Source organism: Zosterops lateralis (assembly GCF_965231275.1).
Source record: "Zosterops lateralis genome assembly, chromosome: 14".
NCBI classification, from domain to species: domain Eukaryota; kingdom Metazoa; phylum Chordata; class Aves; order Passeriformes; family Zosteropidae; genus Zosterops; species Zosterops lateralis.
Genome location: NC_139774.1, coordinates 13907526 through 13930352, shown reverse-complemented (window position 1 = coordinate 13930352; position 22827 = coordinate 13907526). Strand labels below are relative to the sequence as shown.

The 22827-nt window shown below is 47.3% G+C and overlaps 2 protein-coding genes across 3 annotated transcripts in view; one reads left to right on the top strand and one right to left on the bottom strand.

The window, feature by feature from the left end:
* Positions 1–9469, top strand: part of ADAM19 (ADAM metallopeptidase domain 19) — a 28887-nt gene extending 19418 nt beyond the window's left edge. The window contains exons 12-21 of the mRNA XM_083871627.1: positions 747–942; positions 1219–1327; positions 1843–2035; positions 2603–2683; positions 3424–3532; positions 3634–3769; positions 3985–4051; positions 4590–4796; positions 6140–6286; positions 7003–9469. Of these exons, the coding sequence (XP_083727753.1) occupies positions 747–942; positions 1219–1327; positions 1843–2035; positions 2603–2683; positions 3424–3532; positions 3634–3769; positions 3985–4051; positions 4590–4796; positions 6140–6286; positions 7003–7077 (1320 nt within the window). The 3' untranslated portion in view covers positions 7078–9469. The remainder of the gene's footprint in view (positions 1–746; positions 943–1218; positions 1328–1842; positions 2036–2602; positions 2684–3423; positions 3533–3633; positions 3770–3984; positions 4052–4589; positions 4797–6139; positions 6287–7002) is intronic.
* A 56-nt stretch (positions 9470–9525) lies between these two features.
* Positions 9526–18027, bottom strand: NIPAL4 (NIPA like domain containing 4; the record flags this gene model as incomplete). 2 transcript variants are annotated; one of them, XM_083871635.1, is made up of 8 exons in its annotated part: positions 17837–18027; positions 15927–16172; positions 13971–14027; positions 12958–13048; positions 11662–11822; positions 10991–11574; positions 10522–10566; positions 9526–9578 (listed from the first exon to the last, which is right to left on the bottom strand). In XM_083871635.1, exons 1-7 carry the CDS (start codon positions 17871–17873, stop codon positions 10555–10557), a joined length of 1188 nt encoding a protein of 395 aa, XP_083727761.1. In that variant the 5' UTR covers positions 17874–18027. The 2 variants fall into 2 exon arrangements, with proteins under 2 accessions (XP_083727761.1, XP_083727760.1); XM_083871634.1 differs by lacking the exons at positions 9526–9578; positions 10522–10566 and having other exon boundaries at positions 10970–11574.
* Positions 18028–22827: the final 4800 nt, after the last annotated feature.

The following is a 22827-nucleotide window of genomic DNA, read 5'->3' as shown; positions in this document are numbered from 1 at the left end:
CTGCTGGCAAAGGGTATAATTTTAAATCTCAGCTTTCCTTATAGAGACTGGTTAAAATGCATTTCTGGTTTTGGAGGCAAAGATCTTGAGTTTGACAACAAATTAACTCAAAAACGAACATGGGCAAACGTTTCTCTTAAGCTTTATGTTTGCACATTGACTGCATTTTTTTACTGACCTATCCTGAGCATGGGGAAAACAATTTCCAGAAATGCACCTGGACTCACTTGGAACAACCTCCCAGCTGTAACTGTGAATGCCTTTTGTTCTCCACGTGTGTGGTGGACAAGAGAAGAATGAACTGAGTAAACTCATAAGCAAGGGAGACATAAGTTATGCATCAGGAAAATGTCTCCAGCAGACATGACAGGCAAACACCACAGAAACAAACTTCCCAGCCTGGGAGGGTTTGGAGAACAGATTACACAAACATCTGTCAGAAATAGTTCAGGTAAATTGGATCCTCCCCTAGGGTGGAGTGAGATAGATCAGAGTCCCCATGAGATGTGGCAGCCTTACATCCTGTGCATGATCTCATTGCTACCTGGGGAAGGGATCCAGTCAGCAATTTTATTCTACACAGCTGACCCAGTTAATGAAATCCCAGACCACAAGTCACTGCTGACCTCAAAAAAACAAGACAAGGAGGACAAAGTGACACACGCGAGGTTCTGCCTTATCTACAGGCATGAAACCACAGGGGAGCCAAGCAATAATTCTGGTGTTTTCCCACTGTCTCTTTTTAGCTGAAGTCTCCAGGAACTCCCTGCAGGGAGAGGTCAGGGCCCTGTGACCTCCCAGAATATTGCACTGGCAAGTCCCCGTTCTGCCCCCTCAACTCTTACAAGATCAATGGGGCTCTCTGTGATGGAGGAAAGGCCTATTGCTACAGTGGCATGTGCCTCACCTACAGAGACCAGTGTGTGCAGCTCTGGGGGCATGGTAAGGACACTGCCTGCAGCAAAACGTGCTGGCCTTTGAGCCAGAAAATGTTTTACTCCTGCTGCTCCTCACTCTACAGCTCCTCGCCCTGTGCAAGGCAGGAATACCTTCCACACCTGCTGTCAGCAGCAGAGTCTGAGGAGCTTTTTCTCCTGCCTTACTCACGTAGAGGAGGCAGCAAAAAATCTCCCATGCTCCAACCATTCCAAGAAAAAGGACAAGTGAGTGGTTGGCATGGGGTGAGATGGAGCAGCCACTTGAGTCTCTTCCTTGCAGGGGCACAGCCAGCACCAGATGCCTGCTTTGAGAAGGTCAATGCTGCAGGAGACATCTATGGCAACTGTGGGAAGGACATCTATGGCAATTACAGGAAGTGTGACATCAGGTACAAAGCAGAGTGGCAGCCCAGAGTTGCCCACTGAGAAGATGGTTTTTATATGTTACAAAATGATGGGCCAGCAGATAAAACTGATCCGTGCATTGGTTCCCTCTCTGCCTCCTGGGAAAGCAGCTGCATCTTTGTGGGACTTGGAGCCCTTACAGCTGAAGCTTTCAGTTCACCATTTTCAAATACCTAGTTGATATTTCTTCCAAAGCAACTGAAGAGGGTGGGATTTTTTAAATGTCTAAGATAAACATAGCTTTCTAACTGAGACAAAAATTTCTTAGTCATCTGATTTTGTTGAAGTTGGCCACCCATGGGGACATCCCCCATCCATGGGGACTGTGGGGTGGTACCAGCAGTATCCATCAGACACTGTTGTTTGAGATAATTCTTGGGAGGTGCCTGCTCATTTAACAATGACTCAGCACTGCTGCTTTAATTTACATTTAGAGCTCATGTCTGCAAAACATTCAGCAAGCCAGGAATAATGACTTTAGCCTTTCCTTTAAAACCAGAGATGCTAAATGTGGGAAGATCCAATGCCAGAGCTCTGCTTTCAAGCCCCTGCAGCCCAATGCAGTGCCCATAGACACCACTGTGAACAGGCAGAGGTGCAGAGGCACCCACGTGTACAGATCTGACAGTGAGGAGAAGGAGATGCTGGACCCTGGCTTGGTGTTGACAGGAACAAAATGTGGCAGTCATCATGTAGGTACAGTTCTGCCTGGAGTGGCTTGGGAGAGGTTCAGGGTATCACTTTTCCACCCAGAATGTGCTTTGTGGTTATCAAGCTTTTAATTTTTTATGTCTGATGCTTTTCTAGGAGGTTTCTGCATTTGCTAGAAAAATAATTCCTTAGAAACTTCAGAGAAGCAGTGGAAGGACACACACCAAAGGCTTTATGTTTTTGCCAAGTTCAGGGCCAGTGCTAAATCTGGGATTTGCTAGTTGGTTGAAGTTGTCTCACCTAAAGATGAGACAGTTGGAAACCAAGACGTGTGAGAGCTCCTTCAGGGACATGTCACGTGGGCATAGCCAGGCTACTGCCAGCTGAGCTCCCACTTCTCTCTGATTCACACTCACTGGGGTTTAGGGTGCTGATTAACTGTTTGCTTGGGGACCAGGTTAACTTCATTTCCTGTTATTCTGCCCAGGGAATTAATTAGTTGTATTTCCAAGGTGCCTGGGACCTGCAAGTCACAAAAGAGCACAAAGCAGTGACGTGGTAGGCAACTCAGAGTGCTAACACTGAGTTTTTGGATGCTTTCTGTGTAGGTTTGCTTTGAGGGGCGCTGCCAGAACGTGTCCATCATCTTTGATTCTGAGAGCTGTAGCAAGAAGTGCAATGGGCATGGAGTAAGTGTCTTATTTTTCATCTCCATTCCAGGCTGAAGCAGGATGGGCTTCCATTCTTCTGTGGCTGCTTGTTCAGCTCAGTTCTGACACCTTCCTTAGGTTTGCTCTGGATTTTAGCTTCTTGACTATCAATTTGCATATTTCTTTCCTGTCTGATGCATTTTCTGGTCCATGAATGTCCCTTTGACATAGGATTTAAGGAGGTCTGTTGGAGGGATATGAATTGCAATAAATGAAAAACAAGGAGTAATCTTAAAGAAAAAAAATCCTGGGCCTAATTTAGATTGAATAAAAAGTATCAGATTTACTAAAGAAAAAACATAGCAAAAAGTCACATTTAGGGCAGTTTAACCCAAGTTGCTTTGAGATAAAGCCCCCAGGGGATGGAAAGAAAAGACAAATACCAATGGGTCAAGCTCTTAAGCCTAAAAAATAAGAAATCTTCACTTGATGAAAGGGAAAACTCATGTCCTTCAGTTTAGAGATAAGAGAAAGGCATTTCTAAATGCTGTTTTTCTGCTGATTTCGGGTTATTGGCACTTCAGCTGAAGAACCCTTGTCTTTTGGAGAATTTCTGAGGAAGTGAAAGCCACTTCCACTCCCTGAAGAAAAGAGTTCCCAGGCACTCAGCTCCCATTGGAGTCTCTCCTGTAGTGTTTAATTCAGCAAGGGCTTAATTTGTTTTCACTAGCAGCTTTCTTAGCAGCTTCCACTTGAACCTCTGAATCTTCCCACTCCAGGTGTGCAACAACAACAAGAACTGCCACTGCAACTCGGGGTGGGCCCCTCCATTCTGCAACAAGGAGGGGACAGGAGGAAGCTTGGACAGTGGTCCCCCTCTGCCTGGAGGTGAGAGAGATCAGCTCTGCTATGGGGCCACTTCAGAAGGACTTGAGTTGGTTTGGAGCAGAGAGTTTTCCTTTTAATAAACTCTACTTTCTTGCCCTCAGGCTCTTCAGCGGTTGTGATAGCTCTGGCAATCCTGGCTCCCATCCTCCTTCTCAAAGGAATCTTGTTTTTGTTGTATTATCTGAAATGCTGGAGTAAATTTGGCATCTGTTCTCTAAAGAAGACACCTCAGTTCAGGTAAGTTCTCTGTGCTGTGCTTTGTCTGCTTGTCCATCCTCCTGCCAGGACAGAAGAGACATTGCAAATGCTGTGAGGAATGTCACTAAATTGATTTGTTGGTACTGTCACTATTGGCTTCTCATTTTTTCACTCCAGTGAAGATAAAATAGTAAATACAGGGAAATAAAGGAGAAAACATATCAAGACCTTAACAATCTTTCTGTCATTGTCAGTGACACCTCTGGAACCGGGCATGCAAACCCTGCCTTCAAGCTGAGAACCCCCCAGCAGCAGAGGAAGGTAAGGGCAGGCTCCCCTTCCACCTGCAGGGCAGAGATGCAGCTCAGGGTGTGGGATGTGGTTTTCCCCCAGACTGGAGTTAGGGAGTGGTTTTAGCAAAGGATGGGAAAAGGGGGCAGACATCACCCATTGGTGAAAGTGTTAGCTGAGTGTAGCACCTGTTCTTGGGGATTTCCTCAAAGGCAGGAGCTGGGATTTGACCGGGCCTGTGTGGCTGCTTGTGTCTCCTGCTGGATCCTCTGTTGTCACAGCCCCCATCTCAAAACTGGAGAAAAGGCAAACCCTGAGTTTATTTGCCAGTGTCACACTGATGCCTAGATTACTCTGTTCTCTTGATTTCCATTTCTGCCTCATGATCCCAAGTTGTCCCAGTCCATCTAACCAGCACCTACTAGACATACACAGCACATACTGGTGCTGCAGACAATGTTTTCTACTCTGGCTCTTGGACCTCATGTAGATCCTCAGAAGTGTCATGACGAGTATAAAGGGTGGTTTGAAGAGGAAATACATGAGGATTTGTGGCTCTTCTGCACAGGTGATGGCCTTCCCTGAAATCCCACCCAAACCTCCTTCTCAGCAAGCTCCAGGGCTCCAGATGAGGAGGCAGCAGCCCCCCACCTTCTCTGGCAGCCAGAGCTGCAGTGTGGGGCAGCCCGTGGGACCGGTGCTGCCAAAGGACATTCCCCGGAGGACACCCCCGAGCAGGCCAGCACCTCCTGCTCCCAAACCTCCAACCTCTCAGGTATGGAGCCCTGCTGCTGCCCTGTAGATGCTGTTTGATGGGAGGTCTGTTCTGGTGTCACCTCTGGCCCTGGGGGTACTGTTAGTCTTGACCCAACCTGACCCCATCTTATGTGAGCATTCTCTCCATGAGGTTATTTTGAGGGTTAAAAGGAAAGATTTATTTCCTTTGCTGGCAGATCTGTTCTAAACTCACTATTGACCCCACATTCTTATTGGAAAGATGGTAAATCACTCAGACAGAATTAAACCCATTTTGCAAATTAATATTATTATATTGGAGCCCTCGAAGAAGCAAAGGGCCCAGTTAGGGCAGGTAGCAGGAGACTCCCAGGAAGTCTCTCTCTGAAGGACATAAAGGAAAACAAAAAATTGGAGGAAAATCTTAGTGAATGGGGTTTGTTTCTAGCTCCATTGTTCTTGTGAACACCCAGCACTTCAGCAGGAAAGAAAACTAAAACAAAAGCAGGAAGCTGAGTGTTGTCAATAAGGAATAGGTATCCTTCCCAGCTGCTTGTTGACAAGTTCCCCATGATCTCCTTTGTGTTCCCTCCCCAACACATCCAGTCTCTTTATCTCAGTCAGCCTTATGAGATGGAATACTTTCCATAGGATTTCCACAAGAAACCTTGCTGTTTCTGGGTTAGTGGAGAGCCACGAGTTGGGGAAGACATGGGGGAAATAATTAATGTCACTTTTTGCTAGTTGCAATGTCCTTCCTAGATATTTGCAACATCTGCCAGATTTGCTCTCTTGCTATTCCTGTAGGAGCTCTTCAGACCTGGCAGTCAGTGGAATTTAGTCTGCCTTGTCCTTCCTGGAGTCACAGGGCAAGATCCTTGGAGAGCAATAGATCCCCAAGCCATCAAGCATTGCATTTATGCACAGTCTGAAGAGACTGCAGGGTTTTGGGTGCCCTCCAAGTCGTGAGTGCAGCTGTGTTTGTTAAATCAACACCTGTAAGGCAGCAGCTTAGCAAAGAGCCTGAGCAATAACAGGCAATTGGCTCTTGTGGGGGTAACTTCTCCCCCTGGGACATGCTTTCCACTGAAATTCATTAGATGAATGGAAAATATAATGCTCTGAGCATCCTATTAGGGCCAGCTGTGTGCACAAACAAATAATGACTGCTTGTGTGTGTTTGTATGGGCACAAGAGCATGCACATGTGTAGTGTTTACAGGCATTGTATAGCCAACAAACAGTGAGTGTATGTGTGTGGAACTTGCTTCCAGCCATGAAAAGCATCAGTTAATGTGGCTAATTAAAAAGGCTCTGGAACACAGGTTACATATCAGTTCCAAAACGTAAAGCTTACATTCAAAAGTATTTATTTTTTCTGTAGGATATCTCAAGGCCCCGGCCACCCCAGAGAGCTCTGCCAGCAAATCCCATCCCATCCAGGGGCAGGGGCTGGCAGGGGAGCAGCCCTGCTGTCCCACTGCCTCCTGGGCACAGCAGAGCCCCAGGACACCTCCAGCCTGTGGCAGAGGTAGGCACAGCACCACTCACCCCTGGGGAATAAAAGCACTCTGAAGGGAATATCAGCCTGCAAGACACCTTCATGCACAGCCCGGGTGGGTGGAAACAGAGGGGCTGTGGGTTGGTCACATTTATAGCAGGGATCTTTGTTTTTATCTGTTTCATATTAAGAATTTATTGAGTTGAGCAAAACTCAGTGAATTCAGTCCTCCACATCCCTGAACACTTCCTCAGACAAGGCATTTGTCTGAGTAGGGCAGAGCAATGGGGCCAAGGGCTGTGAGACCCAGAAGTGTTAGTGAAGAGCAGCAAAACATGAAGATTCACACAAGACTTGAAGATCCCAGTAAAGAACAAAAATTCTTTCCAGCCTCTCTAGCTGTGGCTTAAGGAGATGCTTTCTCTGCTGGGAGTGTTTCACAAAAATCATTCTGAATAAGGGATTTCTAGGTACTGAGTGCAGTGCTCTGCAAACTGGGCCCTTTAACACAAAACACCTCCACTCCACACAGCACAGTTATATTGTCTCCAGCCTGCAATATACTGGAGACCAGCTGTGGAAAATGGAGAAAACTGCAGGAATTCCCTTGTGGGAGAGTTCCTATGTGCTGCATTGGGTTGTGCATGCAGACAGGCTGACATCAGCTCCAGGAGAGGGTGAGGATGGTGCTTGTTCTTCCATCAGTGCTCACTCCTCTTCTTTTCCCCTTTTTCCATCTCACCCAGAATGCTGGTACCTGGACAGCTGGAGCAGTGAACAACTTGAAAGTGGGACAGCCAGGCTCCCGTGGGCATTCCTGAAGCAGCCTGTTCCTGGCTGGCTCTGGCCTTCCCTGGGCACTGGATGCTCTTCCTCACCCAGGACCACACTCACACCTTCACTGCCAGGACAGTGTCTCAGTTCCTCTCCTCCTGCCCCACCCCTGTTTCCTCTGGGACTCAGCAGGCTGCAGTCAGGCATGGCAGGGGTGCCCCAGGTACTCGCCAGGCTCAGCTGGACCCTCTCTGCCTTTTCCACGTCGGGATGACTTGTTTATACGGTATTTAAATATTGTTGTGCAATATCCAGGGCAAGGATGGGGTGATGGGGCTTCATGTGTTTTTAATCAGTTATTTAAGTGTTACCAGAGAGAACAAGCTGTGAGTGCAGGTGCTGGCCCTGATGGGCTTTCATGTGAGCCCTGTTGGCTTCCTCAGCCCCCCCCATGCAGCTGCAGGAGCATTTTGGTGCTATACAGAACCCACTGCCTCTGGGGAGAGCAGAAGGCAGCTGGTGATAGCATTCTTCAGTTTATTTTCTGTTTACAGGGGGTGGCAAGTGGGACCCCAACGGGGAGCCAACCGTGGAAATATAATTTGTGGGGCCACTGTGGATTTTGACAGCTTTAGCAGAGGGGATTATTTGTTTTCCCCATATAACCCTCTTCAGCAGGAGCATTGCAACCCTTCTGTCCTCCGGCACTCGTTTGTCTCCCCGTGGTGCTGTAAATCCCAAAAGCAGCCCCAGCCTGGCCCAGGAGCTCCAATCCATGTCATTAGGACACACTCAAGGTACGACAGGGCAGCTCTGGCCCAGATCCAGAGCAAAAGGCCAGCAGGGAGCTCAGCAGGAGGCAGTGCTGAGACTGCCCTGCAGTCTGCGGTACCCTCAGCAGGAAATGTCTTTGCATGTGTCTCCTCAGGCTTTGCTCTGTGCTGAGCTGTAACTCAGCATGGGCTGTCTGCTCCCCAAACCACTGAGAAACCTACCTGAAAGATGCCCAGGTGGTGAAACAGCCGAAATATTAACACAACACATGGTGCTTTTGTAGGGCAGCTCTCTTACTCCAGGTTTTTTCTCCAGGCTATGGATGGAGAGAGCTGTCTGTGTGCACTTTAAACAGCTGATGGTTCTGACCCTGAGGACCCTCCCTTATGAATTTAGATTTTCTTCTCCTAATAGTTTGGCTTTTTTATGTGGGTTTCTTTTTTTTTTTCCTCAGGATTTTAAAATAAGACCTTTTCTTATGCCAGACTTTTTTTTTCCTTGAAATCATTTCCTAGGAGAACACAGGGAAATCTGGAGCTGTGGTTACAACAGTTCTCTTGTGTCTGATTTATTAAGGACAAATCCTCAAAGAGCATGACTGCTGCTCCACATGTGAGAAACTGTATTAATGGCATAAAGAAAATGAGTCTTGTTTGCTGGTTCTCTTCCCCTATGATCTGCTAATTAAAGAAATCCCAGATAAACCCTAAGAACCCAGTAAATCTGTAGTTATATGTAGTAGTGTATCTGTAGGATGACTTAAGTCACATTAGTTTTCACACCTTTACTACCTCTTTCTCCACAAGGAAACAGTTCACATGGTGTGTCTTGAAACTCTCACAGTTTATTCCTTCTCTTACTAGTTTTAGACCTTTCCTTACCTTCTATGTGCCTGGAAAACAAACCAATCTAAAAAAAAACTTCTTTCTGAAATAAGGGAGGGTAAATAAAAGACAGCAGCTTTCTAATCTCTGTCTTTTCCAACAGCTGGGGTATATTACATATAAAAATGTGTATTCTTACAACCCCCAAAGTTGTTTTTTGGTATGCAATGGCAGGTTTGGCTGCTCACAGTGCAGCAGGGCTGTACATACACTGTAATTGTTGATTCAACCACAAGAACTTGATCTCATATCTGAGCCCTCCCTGAGGGCAGCAGCACTTCTGCTCCAACCCCTGATCTTCAGCAAATGGCCACTAAAAGTCACTGAAATTATTGTCACTGCATTTCATGTGAGCATGTGATCAAGGTTTCAAAAAAATGCCACCGGACACACAATGCTCAGAGAACAACTGGACATTCCCAAACTCAAATAGAAAACTTTATTGCTGGAATATCACAAAAATCTCCAAAAGGTAGTTTTAAGTAAGTCCTTCTAAAATTTCAGACGTGTGCAAGTTGAGTGAATGAGACCAGGGGGGAACTGCAGGAGGAGTAAAGGATGGTAAAACCTGACTTTTTGAAAGATAATATAACTTGGGAGAACTCATTACAAAATACATCTCACTTTCTCCCCTGTCCACATTTTAATGGTTTACAATATGCTCTCTATGCATCTATGCAAATACTTGAAGAATGCAATTCATTGTGCCTTTTGCCTAATTTTAATAAAATTTGTTGGTTGTCATTAACAAATTATTTCACTGTCTATTATTTCATTACCTTAGTTCAAATCTTCATTTTCTACATGGCATTTCTCCAGGGATGGCGAGATTGCTTTAATGATATGCACTTCTGGAGTGAAGAAAGATGAGTCCCATTTACAACCATTTCCTAAAATAAAATGCACAAAGCATCACACTCATTAGGATGCCAAAACCAAAGCCGGAGTGAGTGACTTGGATTATTTTCTGCCACCAAAGGAGGTCGCTGCTGTTTTACTCTGCTCCAGATGCTCGTTCTGTTGTTCTCAGCTGTCCCTCAGCCTCTTTATCCTTCAGGGCTACACCAGTAAGATGAAATAATGAAAAGCTTTTAGATCCACCTCCAACTAATTTTTTTTTTTTTTTGGAAAAGCCTTTATTTCCCTTTCCACATTCCAAAAAGATAGCACTGAAATGTTATTAAAATAGGAGAATGCATGGTCCCCTCTCCCAAAACGCCCACACTCTATTTGCTCAGTGATTCTCACACCCAGGTATAATCAGGTGAGCATCTCAGAGGAGAGCAGGACACCTCATGGGGCTCGAAGAATTTGGGGGATTTTCCAAGGTTGAGATATTTCCTGAGGAAAAAAACACTTATGTTTATTTACAGCCACTTGGTCTTTCAGGCTGAAAAAAAAAAGTCACAAGAAGTCTTGGAGACAGTGGTAGAGTTTCTCTTGACATGGGGTTTACCCTGCCAGAGCTCCCCAGGCTGAGCAGGGACTGCCCTTCCTCAGGTGGGGTCTGGCTCAGGCCCAGCAACTTCTGGGCACCAGAGTTGCTCAGGAGAAAAAAACCCCAACCAAACAAACAAAACTCCCATAAAAATAATTAACACTGCTTCAGGGAAACTCCTGCACCTCACAAAAAAAACCAAAAGCTGAAAAAGATCTCTCTGTGAAAACACTTCATGGCTTAATTCCTGTCACTGAGCCTGTGTGAGCAGCTGTTGCAAAATTCACCGTGTTTTGCCCATATTCACCAATATTCTTGTCTCCTTATTTGCAGAGCAAGTGATCAAACATGGATGAGCAGAGTTTGAATAGCACCGTTCAGTCCTTGTCTCTCACCTCCTCTTGAGACGCTGGTGTGTATTTTAGAGTTCATGCAAGTGTCTAGAAAGGAAACAAAAAACAGACAAAAACCACTAATCAATGATCCATCAAGGCCTGGAAACAAAGACATCAATGACCACCCGGGGGAAGGAGTGAAGGGTAAACATCACCCGTGCCAAGAATAAGAGATGGGAAGGGGCCTCAGAGAGGAGCTTTGTTCCAGCACTATCATATTTCTAGAGGAGTTTTGTTTCCTCTAGAAATGTATTAGGGCCCTGAGAGGATTAAACACACCCCTGCTGCCACACCAAGACAGAGATCCCGTCCAAAAGCCCAGAGAAAGATTTGACTTTGGAAAAGACACTGTTCTTTTAATTTTCTTCTTTTCCTTTTCAAAACTTCCCCCTGGCACCTGGAATATTGACATCACCCCCCCAACCTCCAGTCCCCTGCATGAAACACCCTAAGTATAAAGCATAAATACTTTGGGTTTATCCTCTGGGGCGATGCTGGAGTTGTCCACCTCTATCAGGATGTTCTTGTCATCTCTGGTGGCCGGCACTGGCTGTTCATTCTGAAAGACCTGGGGTAAATTCCCTAAACTGACGTCCATGTCTTTGAAAGCATGGAGTAAAAACACCCCCAAAATGATGGTGAGGAAGCCACAGACAGTCCCAATGATGTCAATCACAGTCATGGTGACCCACTCCTTAAAGAGGATGATGGAAGTGGTGATGACAATGGTGGTGAACAGCACGTAGTAGATGGGGAACACCAAAGAGGTGTTGAAAATGTCTAGAGACTTGTTGAGGTAGTTGATCTGGGTGGTGATGGATGCCACCAGCGTGACGACCAGGATCCAGGTCAGTGGGTGCTGCAGCACAGGCTGGCCAGCAAAGAAGCCCTTGATGGCAATTCCCAAGCCTTTGACCGAGGACACGGAGAAGGCGCCGATAACGGAGCAGATGGTGAGGTAGATGAGGATGTTGTTCTGGCCGTAACGAGGGGCCAGGCAGAAGATCAGGAGGAAGCAGAGAGCCAGGAGGACAGCAGCATAAGCCAGGAAACCTGCAGGAGGGAGAGAAAAACTCAAAACTCCAGTGGTGGGGCACGGGGAGAGGTTTGCATTGTGGGAAAACACGGCTGGCTGCGTACCCGGCTCCTTCAGCTTGGAAGTCATTCCCTCCAGAGTGGTGACCTCCTCGTCCTCTGGGGCGTGGATGACCATCACAGTGCTGCCCACCAGGCTCAGCAGGCAGCCCAGCTTTCCCAGCAGGTTGAGCCGTTCTCCGAGCAGATAGGAGGACAGAATGGCACTGCACGGGACAGAGAAACATCAGTGCTCTGCACTCCTCTGAAGAAGGAACAGCAGCTCTAAGAAAGTTAACAACCCTTCCATGTGACACAAGGGCTCAATTTAGGTGTAAATTAGCTGGGTTCCAGTGGGTTAATACACAATCACATCTATCACAGCTGAAGCTGAAGGGGTGCAGGTGTGACCTGTAGATCACAGCTCTAGTGTCAGCAAGGTGCAAAAATGCTGAATGTTTTAGCACATCCTCAGAAATATTTTTTCAGGGTCAGCAGAATCATTCATGAGCTGCTGAGCATTATGAAGCTTTCAGTGCTCAAGAAAATTACTTCTTCAAGGGCCAGTGTAACAGAGAAAAAACCTGAACCTAACAACAAAAAAGCTGTGTTAATTTTGACTAAATCATCAGAACTATTAAGCCTCAGAGAAACTCTGAAAGTCCTGGGGCTACAGATATATCTGCAAAAATATCTAGTTGTTGTCCAAAAAAATCTGAGGCAGGACACCAGAGCAGTCCTAACTCTCAGTTTGCTTATGCATTTCATAATACAGTCTTTCTAGACAACCTTAAGTAGCCAGAGATGTATATTTTGGCAGGGATTTCTTATTTAAAAATAAAGAAATAAAATAAGGCTTCAGCCCTTTTGGGAACAGCCAGAAGTATAAAACCCTGCAACACGAGAGGACATTAAAAGCTTATAAAATAAAAGGCAGGTGAAAGGCAGCTTGAAAATAAGCCTGGTATTTTTGACCCTTTTAAGTTTTTAGTACTCTTGATTACAAAACCAAACCAAACCAACCAAACAAACAAACAAACATTAACCCCCCACCAATGGTTAAAGAGCTGGAATAAGGAATGGAGTAATGCAGATACTTGCAATAATTTAACCTGCAGTGTATGTGGCTGCTCTCCACATCCAGCACTTCCAGAAGGGCAAGCTACTTAATTCAACAGTTCCCAAATGATCCCCCAAAAAGACAACAACTGTAAAGTGTTTTTTAGAAAACACTGAGACTTTTTTCCCTTTGGGCAGAAAAAAATCACATTAGTATCCCTTCGAGTCTATTTTTAAAACTCAGGAAAAAAAAAAAAAAAAGAAAAAAAAAGGCAAACTGCAAATTATAGAGACAAAAATCACCTTATGAGCACACTCAGAGCCCCCAGAGGCGTGACAATGGTTGCAGGAGCAAAGGCATAGGCAGCAAAGTTGGCAGCTTCCCCTCCACCCACTAAACAAACACAAGAAAAACAAATAGCAGTGAGTTACAGAGCACTTGCTGCATTTTCTCTTGGGGGTTTGCAAACCAGCAAGATGTCACTTGGAGAGTGGGTTTTATGCTGGGAGTTCCACCCTGCTGCTAAACAGGGGCAGACAATGGGTGAAAATCCATTTCAAATGAAAAGAGGCAACCCTGGAGAAGGAAACCAACCCCTCCATGGCTGGGTCAGGGTTGACCCCAGGTGGGCTCATGAACCCCCACCCCAGCCAGGCTGTGAAGGGTTAATGAGGGAGGGGATGGCTGTGGGAGCCCCAGTCCCCTTCAGGTCCCCTCCATACCGTGTCCCTGGGGCTGTCCCTGTCCCAGAGCAGTGAGGGCAGAGCGAGGTGAGGGCACCTTGAGCTGCAGCTGCCACGGGGAGAGCCAGAAAAGAGGGCTCTGAAACACCCTGCTGTAAAATCTGCTGCTCTCCCTGCAGCTTTGAGGCCAATTTTAGGAGATACTGCAATACTGCAGCAGGAAATAAAGGTTTTAAGTCTTGTTTTAAGGGAAAGCAAGTTTTTTCAAGGAAGGAGGTGCTACCAGCACCTGTTTGTTATCTCCCTGTGCTGCAGCAGGAGCCCCCAGGCACTCAGGGGAGGCTCTTTGCCCTGGTACACAGGCAGACCTGCCAGCTGCCCTATTAAAACCTGGCTTTTCATGCTTTTGATCAGGTAAAACTGAGCTGGCAGGTCCTGCCAGTCCTGCAGGAGGATGGAGAGGGAGATCCTGTATGGATCACTGCCTCTCCTCTCCCTGAGGAACCTCTGCTGAGGATGGGGGAAGTCAACAGAAAACAGGCTTTAAGCAGAATATTCAGTTTGTTTCGTGCCTCATTCACAGGGACAGGCCCTGGAAAAGCTGCACACCCAGGGAAACAGCTCCTACTTACTGGTTAACAAACCAGCCCACCAGAGCCAGTCCTTCAGGTAGCCGTGGCCTCCATCTCCTGGGGAAGAAAAGCACATGCAGGAGTTAATATTCTTCATATTCTTCAGAACAAGAGATGGGAATGTCCCTCTGGAGAGGGATAAATTGCAAGGGGAGGAGTGTGACAAAGAGCAGGGAAGAATGGACTGTGCTGGGAGCTAATCCAGTTTTGGTCCTGACCCAGAGGCTGTTGGACAGAAGGAGCTTGAGCCTGCTGACACGGTGAACCCTGATTTTGCTGGGTCAGGGAGAGCCCATGTTTTTGATAAATCTGACCTGACTGGAGCTGGCAGTAACAGCAGTGCTTGACTTGCCTTGGAGAAAAGTGATGTGCTCACATAGCAGGGATGACACACTGGGACTGAGAGATTGATTACAGGGTGAGAAAGGACAAGGGGCAATGAAGAGTTGAAAGGGAAGACTTCAGGACAGAGAGAAAAATCCTTTGCTAGAGTTCAACCTCTTCTGATTCCTCAAGAACTCCATAAATGCTGAAGTTCAAATGTTATGCTTTGGTTGCAATTCCTCAGAAACTGCTGGTTTATTTGTTTTAGGGTCTTTTTGCTTGGTAGGGTTTTTTTCCCAAGAACTCTTTCTGTCAGTTGCAATTTTCTGTCATTAATCTCTAATTCCTTTCAGAATGTTAAACATTCTGAAAAATAGGGAAGGGTTTGCTCTTGTTTTACTCACTTGGCTCTGCTGTGAGAAGAGTTCATGGAGAGAAGGAGGAGAGAGACATCTACAGTTGAAGCAATACTGATATTTCATTGTGCAAGTATAATGTCAAAAAGCAAACCCATCTGTGTTCAGCAGCTGCATGTGGCCAGCCCAGTGACAGAGGATGGAGATGGACCTGAGACTGCCCAGTGGCTCAGCTGCTGTTGGTAGCTTTGCTGGCTGTCTCTGGACAGTCACTTCATCATTCTGTGCCTCTGTGTCCCCATACGGGCACAGAGTAAAACAGGGATGGTGACATTTACTTCCTCTGGAAGATTATTTAAAAACTGCTCCTAGGCCAGAACTGGGAAGCAGCAGTATTTTAATTATCACTGCTCTGTTTTGCAGTTATGCAAGTAGGTCAGCTTCCAGGTTGGACTTACCCTGCTGCTGGAGCACGTTTGCAATGCTGATGGGATGTGTCCAATTCCACAGTGCAATTCTGCTCTAGGCAGCACTGCTCCACCACTGCCCATCCATAAACATATATATATATATATGTGTGTACACATAAACACAGGCCTCGCCCTGAGAGCCTGGTGCTAGAGGAAAGTTATCTGCAGGTTGTTGTGCAACACAGCTCCAAAGGCTCCCTTCTGTAACCACAGGGTTCCCACAGAGCCGGCCTGTCCTGCATCCACATGCTAATCCAAGCACCCAGAACTGCATCCCTGACCTGCTGGCAAAGCTGCTTCACTCAGAGCAGGAGTGGGGTCAGGGCTGTGCTGCTCTGCTCTGGGCTGGGGCAGAGCTCTGAGCTGTGGCTCTGTGCAAAGGGACCCATTTCAAAGAGCTTTTAGCACTCTGCTGGCTCCTGGCCTCACACATTGCTGAGTGATGGGCATGCACTGCTCTGCTGTGGGGGCACGTCTGATCTCACAGTGATCACTTGCTATTTGTGGTGCCAGGCAGCTTTTAGCCCAGCTCTTCCAGTGCAGAGCTCTGTAAATTAGCTCCTTTCCAATACAGAGACTGTAAATTAACTCCTTTCCAATGCCAGCCCTATAAATCAGCTCCTCAGCTCCCACACAGCACTGCTGTCTGGGTCCTACACACAAGGATGAATCCACAAAAGCTCTTATTTCCATCACTGGTGGAAGACTGACTGTACCCAGAGGTGTTCCCTTGCCTCAGGAGTGCTGGAATTTGGATTGTGTGTCACAGGTAGTGTCTCCCCTTCCTGTCTCCACCAAAGCCTGACCTGCCCTGGTGCCTCCCTTCTCCACCAGCCGTAGCAGCCCCTTTTTCTTGAGGATGACACTGCTCCCGATGAGGAAGCTGGAGAAGACAGCCAAGCCCAGGCCAATGTAGAATCCATAATTGTTTTCCAGCCGAGTTATCCAGGAACTATCGGAAGTGCCGTTGTCCTGGGCAGGATCAGGATCAGCACTGCTGATCACTTGGCACACTACCCGGTGGGAGAGGCACGAAACGGTGATCAGAGACCCTGTGAGACCAGGGAGATAAAACAGCAAATTACTGACATGACTGTCAACAGTGTCCCCACTCCCTTAGGCTCATTCAGGTGTCCCCCTGCACAGCCACCCGTGCTGGCACCCCAACAGCAATTCCCAAAGATCTCCAAAGCTCAGGACACTTCTTTAGTCCCACATGGACATGGCAGGGTGTTGTCTGACAGATTTATGGCCTGCAGTTCAAGCATCTCTTTGACACTGAATGAGTCCTCACACCGAGCTGGCAAGCCACAAGGACCTCTAAAAAATAATGTGAATTTCCAAATATGTATGCCAGAGTATCTCCACCAAACCCCAATGTTATGGGGTTGAATTAAAGCTTTATCAACACTTAACCTTGTTGATCCAAAGGCTTTGGTGCTTTCCAGCCAACTAATCCTCACACCTGCCAACTCATCTGCAGTTGTAACTTTGGGTTTAATGTGGAGTGATTACAACACTGTACCTGGGCATCTGTTCCAGCTCTGTGTGCTGAGCTGTGTCATAAGACAATATCAGATTCATCTCAGACAATTCATTTCCTCTAGTCCTTTATGGTTTAATTCTACTTATTTGCAGAGTCTCTGAGTGCTCCTAAAGCAAACCCAGTCCTGGCAGTGGAAGGGCTGAGAGCAGGCACAGCCTCCTGCTGTTAACACCAAAACCACTGCAGCCCTGTGGCTCTGGCCAGGGTGTGTTGCTGTGTGGGGGTGGGAAAATTTCCGAGTTTCTCCCTCCTCTGACACTCCCACCACACCCAGCACATCCTTCTATCGCAATCTTTACTCCGAGTGTAGTAAAGACGGTGTGACTGTGACAGTGAGGAACCAGGTGGAGCACAAAAGTCTCTTTGTAGTAAGAGACTTCAATTTTTTTTTTTTTTTTTCCCTGAACTCACATAGGAATTACAGAGCAAGTATTTGTGTCTCTGCAGGCAGGAGTGTGGAATGGCTCCCAGCAGCGTCAGGAGCCTGGGCCCCATATTTTCCCTGCACCAGGAGCCTGCCTTAGATCTTAAGCAGCTGTAACCCTGCCTTCAGCACACACAGCTGAAGTTTTGGATCTGAACTGGCTATAAACGCTTTTTCTAAAGGAAAAAATACCAGTGACTCTCTAGATGAGTTTCCAAGGGTACCCTAATAATTTTTTTTTTTTCCTACTAGAAAAACATTCTTGATCATGGAAACATTTCCTGGGGAATAAGGGGGGAATGTGCCTCTTCAGCTGGGCGAAAATATCCACAAGGTACTACCGGGCACAAGCATAAGGCAGCAGGATGGGGTGGATTAAATAATCCTTAAAGGAAAAAAAAAAAAAACAAAACCACCACACTTCCTGCCTTCTCTGCGCACTTTAGGTGCCGCCTGCTCAAGTTTCCCCATTCCTACAAAAACTTAAAAAAAAAAAAAAAAAAAAAAAAAAAGGGAAAAGAACCCCCAAAGCCAGGAAAAAGCCCCCGAAAGCAGAGCAGTGACAGAGGACAGCGAGGACAGCCCACGGCCGGGGGGATGAGGCCGAGCGCTCAGCCCAGCGCTCGGAGCCGGAGCGGCCGCGCTGTCCCGGACCCGGTCCGGTCCTGTCCCGTCCTGTCCTGTCCTGTCCCGGCACCGCCACGGGCCGAGCCGGGCCGGTCCCGCTGCCCCGGGGCTGCACCCACCGTTGCTGCAGCTGCTGTTGGTCTCCAGCGGCTCCATCGCCTCCGTTCCGCGGCCGCTCAGCGCATCCCGGGCCGGGCGCGGGGCCGGGCACACCTGAGCCCGCCCCGCTCCTCCCCCGGGCCGGCCCCGCTGGGCTGGGAGCGCCGGCACTGCCCGGGACGGGCTTGTGTGGTGTCCTGGGCCAGCCCCGCAACGCCAGTCTTTGTCGCCATCCGCCCAACCCTCGTCCCCATCCTCCCAACCCTCGTCCCCATCCTCTCAGCGCTTTGTCCCCATCCTCCCAACCCTCTGTCCCCATCTTCCCTTTCCTCGTCCCCATCCTCCCATTCCTTATCCCCATCTTCCCAGCTCTTTGTCCCCATCTTCCCAGCCCTTATCCCCATCCTCCCATCCCTAGTCCTCATCCTCCCATCTCTTGTCCCCATCCTCTCAACCCTTGCCTCCATCCTCCCAGCCCTCTGTCCCCATCCTGCCATCCCCATGTCCCTGTCCCTGCCTGGTCGGTGCGGTGGCATCTCCAGGGGGTTGTGCCCCCTTCACACAGAGCTGGGACGAGGCTCCTGCCGCATGGCTTTCTCCTCTGGAGGTGTTTTCCCTGTTGCAGAGGCTGGGGAAAGTGCTGGAGCAGCACGAGGGTGGCTAGGAAGGGTGTGCAGGGTTAGAGGAACCTGGTGTGCAAAACTGGGCCTGAACAAAGGTGTGCTGGAAGTAGAAATTAAAGGCAAATGAGAGAAATGTTAGTGGCCATGTCAGGTTAATGGTTGGACTCGAGCTTAGAGGCGTTTTCCACCCTTTTGGGCTAAACAATATATGGATATAAAGTTGTTAGGGAGCATCCAAAGGAGGGCCATGAAGAAGGGTCTGGAGGAGAAGGCGTGTGAAGAGCAACTGAGGTCACTTGGTTTGTTCAGACTGGAGGAATCTCCATCAGCTCCTCCTCCCAGGGCAGCCCAAGCCTCCCTTGCTGATTCTGGTGTGTGAACAGAGAGTGTGGTGTTCTGGTGTTTCAGAGAGTGGGGCACATCAGCTTTGCCTTCGTCCTCACCCTCTCTGCTGACCTCCCTTGTTTTGCCTTCATCCCCATCCTCCTCTGCTGACCTCCCTTGCTGCATTCGTGCTCAGTGGCCGTGTGTACACAGAAACCTATTGCTGATAGAAAAGTCCTTTCGTTGCCATTGGCCAGGTTCTGCTGTGGGTCAACAGAGATAAGTAAAACCAACAGTGAAACAAGAGCTTTGCTTCAGCGAGCCCACATTTATAGGTAGAAAGAATCCCTGTCATAAGGCAATGTAAAGATATAAGATTTGCAGGATCTGAACATGTCTGAAAAATTGTGGATTTTTTTCCTCATAAAATAAATTGTTACTACAGGAATCGCCCTCAAACCATCAGGCTACAGCATTGCAAACACCTCATGACTCCTTCATTCAGTGCCTGATCCTATCTCTGAGCAACTGTTTTCTCCAGCAAATGTAATGCTCAAGTGCTTTGTGAGTCATTTGATTTTAATCAAGTCTGTTCATCCATCACAATCCTGCGGGTCACTGGCTGGGAGAGACTGTGCCAGCCAAATCTCACGTCCTCCCCTTTATGGCAGGGCACTTGATAATCAATCCAAATCATATGGCAGCAGGTTTTGAAGTAGGAAATGAAATGTTTGCTGATTTATCAGTGCTCTGGGAGCAACTTCTGCTGCTGTGATTTATTATGCAACCAAAAGGGACATGATCTTGAGCAAGATGATGATGGTGGTGGGATTTGGCCCGTGTTAAGTAAATTTACTGGCTGATACTGGTTAGGAGCTACTCATGCAATGTGTCAGTACAGGAGCTGGTTGTAGAAAACCAGTGTGATGGTGAAGTGGGACAAGTATTTGCTGTGTTTGCAGTGCTGGCTGCCTGTGCTGGCTGGGGGAATTCATGTCCCCTGTCCCCTCCCAGGCTGCTCTGCCTCTTCATTCTGATGCTTGGGGCTCTCTCCTTTGCTGGACCTTTTCCAACACCCTGAGGTCTTGCTCCTAGCTGGGGAGGCCTAATTACAGTGTGGTTATTGGCAGTTAAACTGCGTCCAAAATAATTCCCAAGCTTTCTCAGATGAGTGTTGTTGGCATCTGTGCTCACTGTGCACAAAGAAGTGTGAAGGAGGCAGCAAATTTTCATGGAAGAGATCTGGGGTTAAAATAATCCTTTTGGTCATGGTGCAGCTTCATGCATTAGTGCCACAGCATGGTGCAGGCAGAAGAAAAAGGCACTTTGGGCCACATCTTTACCTCCTCCTGTCATCCTGATTTCCTAAAGGAAAAGGCTGATGTGACCACATACATGTGTGTTTATGCACTCCTTTTCATCCCCAAAGATAAATTTGAGTCTGTGGGCCACTTCTGCCAGATTTGACAAGGGGTGAGACTTCCAAAAGAAGCCATTCTAAGTCTTGGGAAGAGAGAGCAAAAGGTCCCCAAAAGGAGGGGACACTGCAGTGTGAGCTGGCTCTATCACACTCTGGAGAAGGAGCCTGCCTGGGTGACACCACTGAGGGAGAAGCTTCAGTCAGATTTTGAAATCAGCCATGGATAAAAAGTGTGTCACGTATTTCCTTCTTTCTGGCACAGGGACTGTGGGGGGTGCAGCCCATAAAGTCACGAAGTCACAGGAGTTGCATTTGATGGATTTAGCAAGGCTGTGTATGGCAATATGGGAGTGAAGAGCCAGGTAGGGTTAGCATGGAGCCTTCTGTGCTTAGTCAAGGGCAAGTTGAGACTGATAACAATAAAGCAGGGATGCAGCCAGTGCCTCTTTTATTGCTTCATATCCTCATTTTAATGGGAAGGCTGTAATTAAGGGAATTTAGCTCCAAGGTATGACCTCACGGGTAGATACTCACATCAGGTGTTGCCTTAAAAATAACTCATCAGAAATCAGGGAGTCTTCCTCAGCAGCTCACCTTTTAACAATGCAGTTCCTCCTGAAATACTGGTTTCCAGGCCAAAACTTTGACTGGAATCCAGGGGGCAGAACAAGGCAGCTTTGCATGCAAATAACCTCTCCAGCAACATCCAAAGGCTGTTCTTTCCCTTGCTCTTGTCTGCTCATCTCTTCTGTTCTGGAAAAAGTGATGGAAAACTACTGAGTACCAGTTGTCCTCTGTTAAAAGTAATGGTGGAAGTGTCCTGCTACCAGGTGATGGAAACTTTTGCCCTTGGATGTCTGCTAGGCATGGTTTCTGTGGAAAGTTTCTGAACAGCTTTGTAATATTCTGCTCCAGCTTTGTGTCGTTTTAGAACTCCAAGGAGCTGTTTGCTGCTTCAAAGAGACGGTGAACCCCTTTTCTGGCAATGATTTGATAAGGTGGGGGTTAAGGGACTTGCCTGGTGTTGGATGATTGCAGCACGACATGAAAGGATGCCCAAAGCTTGAAAGATTGAACTTTGATGAGCAGACAGCTTTTAATCCAGCCTAGCTCAAGGTAACCATGTCTGCCGTGGCTGAGGCTGTCACTTGGTGCCACCTGAGTTCAGACAGCACCAACAGAGACAGTTCCCCAGCCTGCCACACCCATGGGGGATTCCAACCATGGGTTCCAGCCCTGCCCTGCCCAGGCCAGTGCACCTGTGGGTCTGTGCTGAGCTGCTGAGTGATGCAGGGTCACAGGGCCATAAAACACATCCCAGCTCCTTTCTCCCAGGGCTGCTGAACACTTTATCCAGGTCACTGTGGCTCCACAAAGCCACATGTTGGCAGAGCAGGAGAGGTGGGCTGGTGATGGACAGCAGTGGGTGAAGTGACACGTAATCAGCAGATCGTTTGTTTGCAGACTTCTTATCTGGAGGCGTTTGCATCAGAACTCTAAATCAAGCAGAGCTACATGTGAAAGGCACTCCTGACTAGCACAGGGGGGGTCACAGAAAGGGTAATTTCGTTAAGCTTTTGAAAGAATAAAACGATCATTAATAAACTGTTTTTTGCATCAGTGAAGTGACTTTTATCTGGAGATGTAAACATATTTAGGAGCATTAGGAAGAAGAAAGATGGAGGCCTGTACCTTTGGTACTGCTCCCTTAGGGCTGGTTGGTCAAAATTTAGTGTCTTGGACCCTGACACTCAAAGCAAGAGTTGCTTTTGGCTCCACTGAGACCATGTGAGCTCTCAGCACTCCCTGAGGCTGGTGTGAGAACTGAGGTGTCCATGACGCAGTAGCTAAAATTAGTTTAAAAAAGAAAAAAAAATAAATTAGGAAGAAAAAAAAGAAAAAAAAAAAAAAAAAAAAAAAAAAAAAAAAAAAAAAAAAAAGAGACATCTTGATGGGAGAAAGGATAAAACTCAAACAACCTGCCCAGTATCGGTGGCTGATGGAGGAAGAAAGCCCTGCTCTCTTCTCTGCCATTCCCTGTAGCAGAACCATGTTGAAATGAGTAAATATTGGGCAACTTAGAACAATCAAACAGTCCTGCACAGCAGGATGTCACCCAGAGCTCCAGCACAGCCTCAGAGCACAGTGGAAAGATCAACAGAGCTGCCTGGTCATGGTGTAAAGTTCATTTCCGATTTTATGTAAAGAATCATTGCATTTCTGTTCCTCTTAAGCTAGGAAGCTGTTCCATGAGGAAACCTTGGGAAGGAGCTGTGAAAGGGAACACCAGTTACAGTGTTTGGGCTGGAGCTGATGAGCACAGGAGTCCAACTCCCATAGATCCATGTCAATTGTTTCTCCTTAATTCCTCAGCTCCCAGAAGATCTTTTCCCTTTGGCTCCCACTTCTCTTCAGCAGTGAACCACAGCTGCTCCTTGGGTGCTGTCACCACAAAACTAACAATGGTTTCAAAATGAAATTTGGGGAAATAATAGCAAAGAGAATCTCCTGGAATACCAAAAGGCCCCTGTAGAGTTGACAAGGCTGCAGTAGTGAGAGGAAATCAGCTCCTCAGTTTAGCTTTGAGTAGAGCCTGTCAAGATCTATTAAAAATGATGATATAATTTTCCCTCCCCTAATCCTC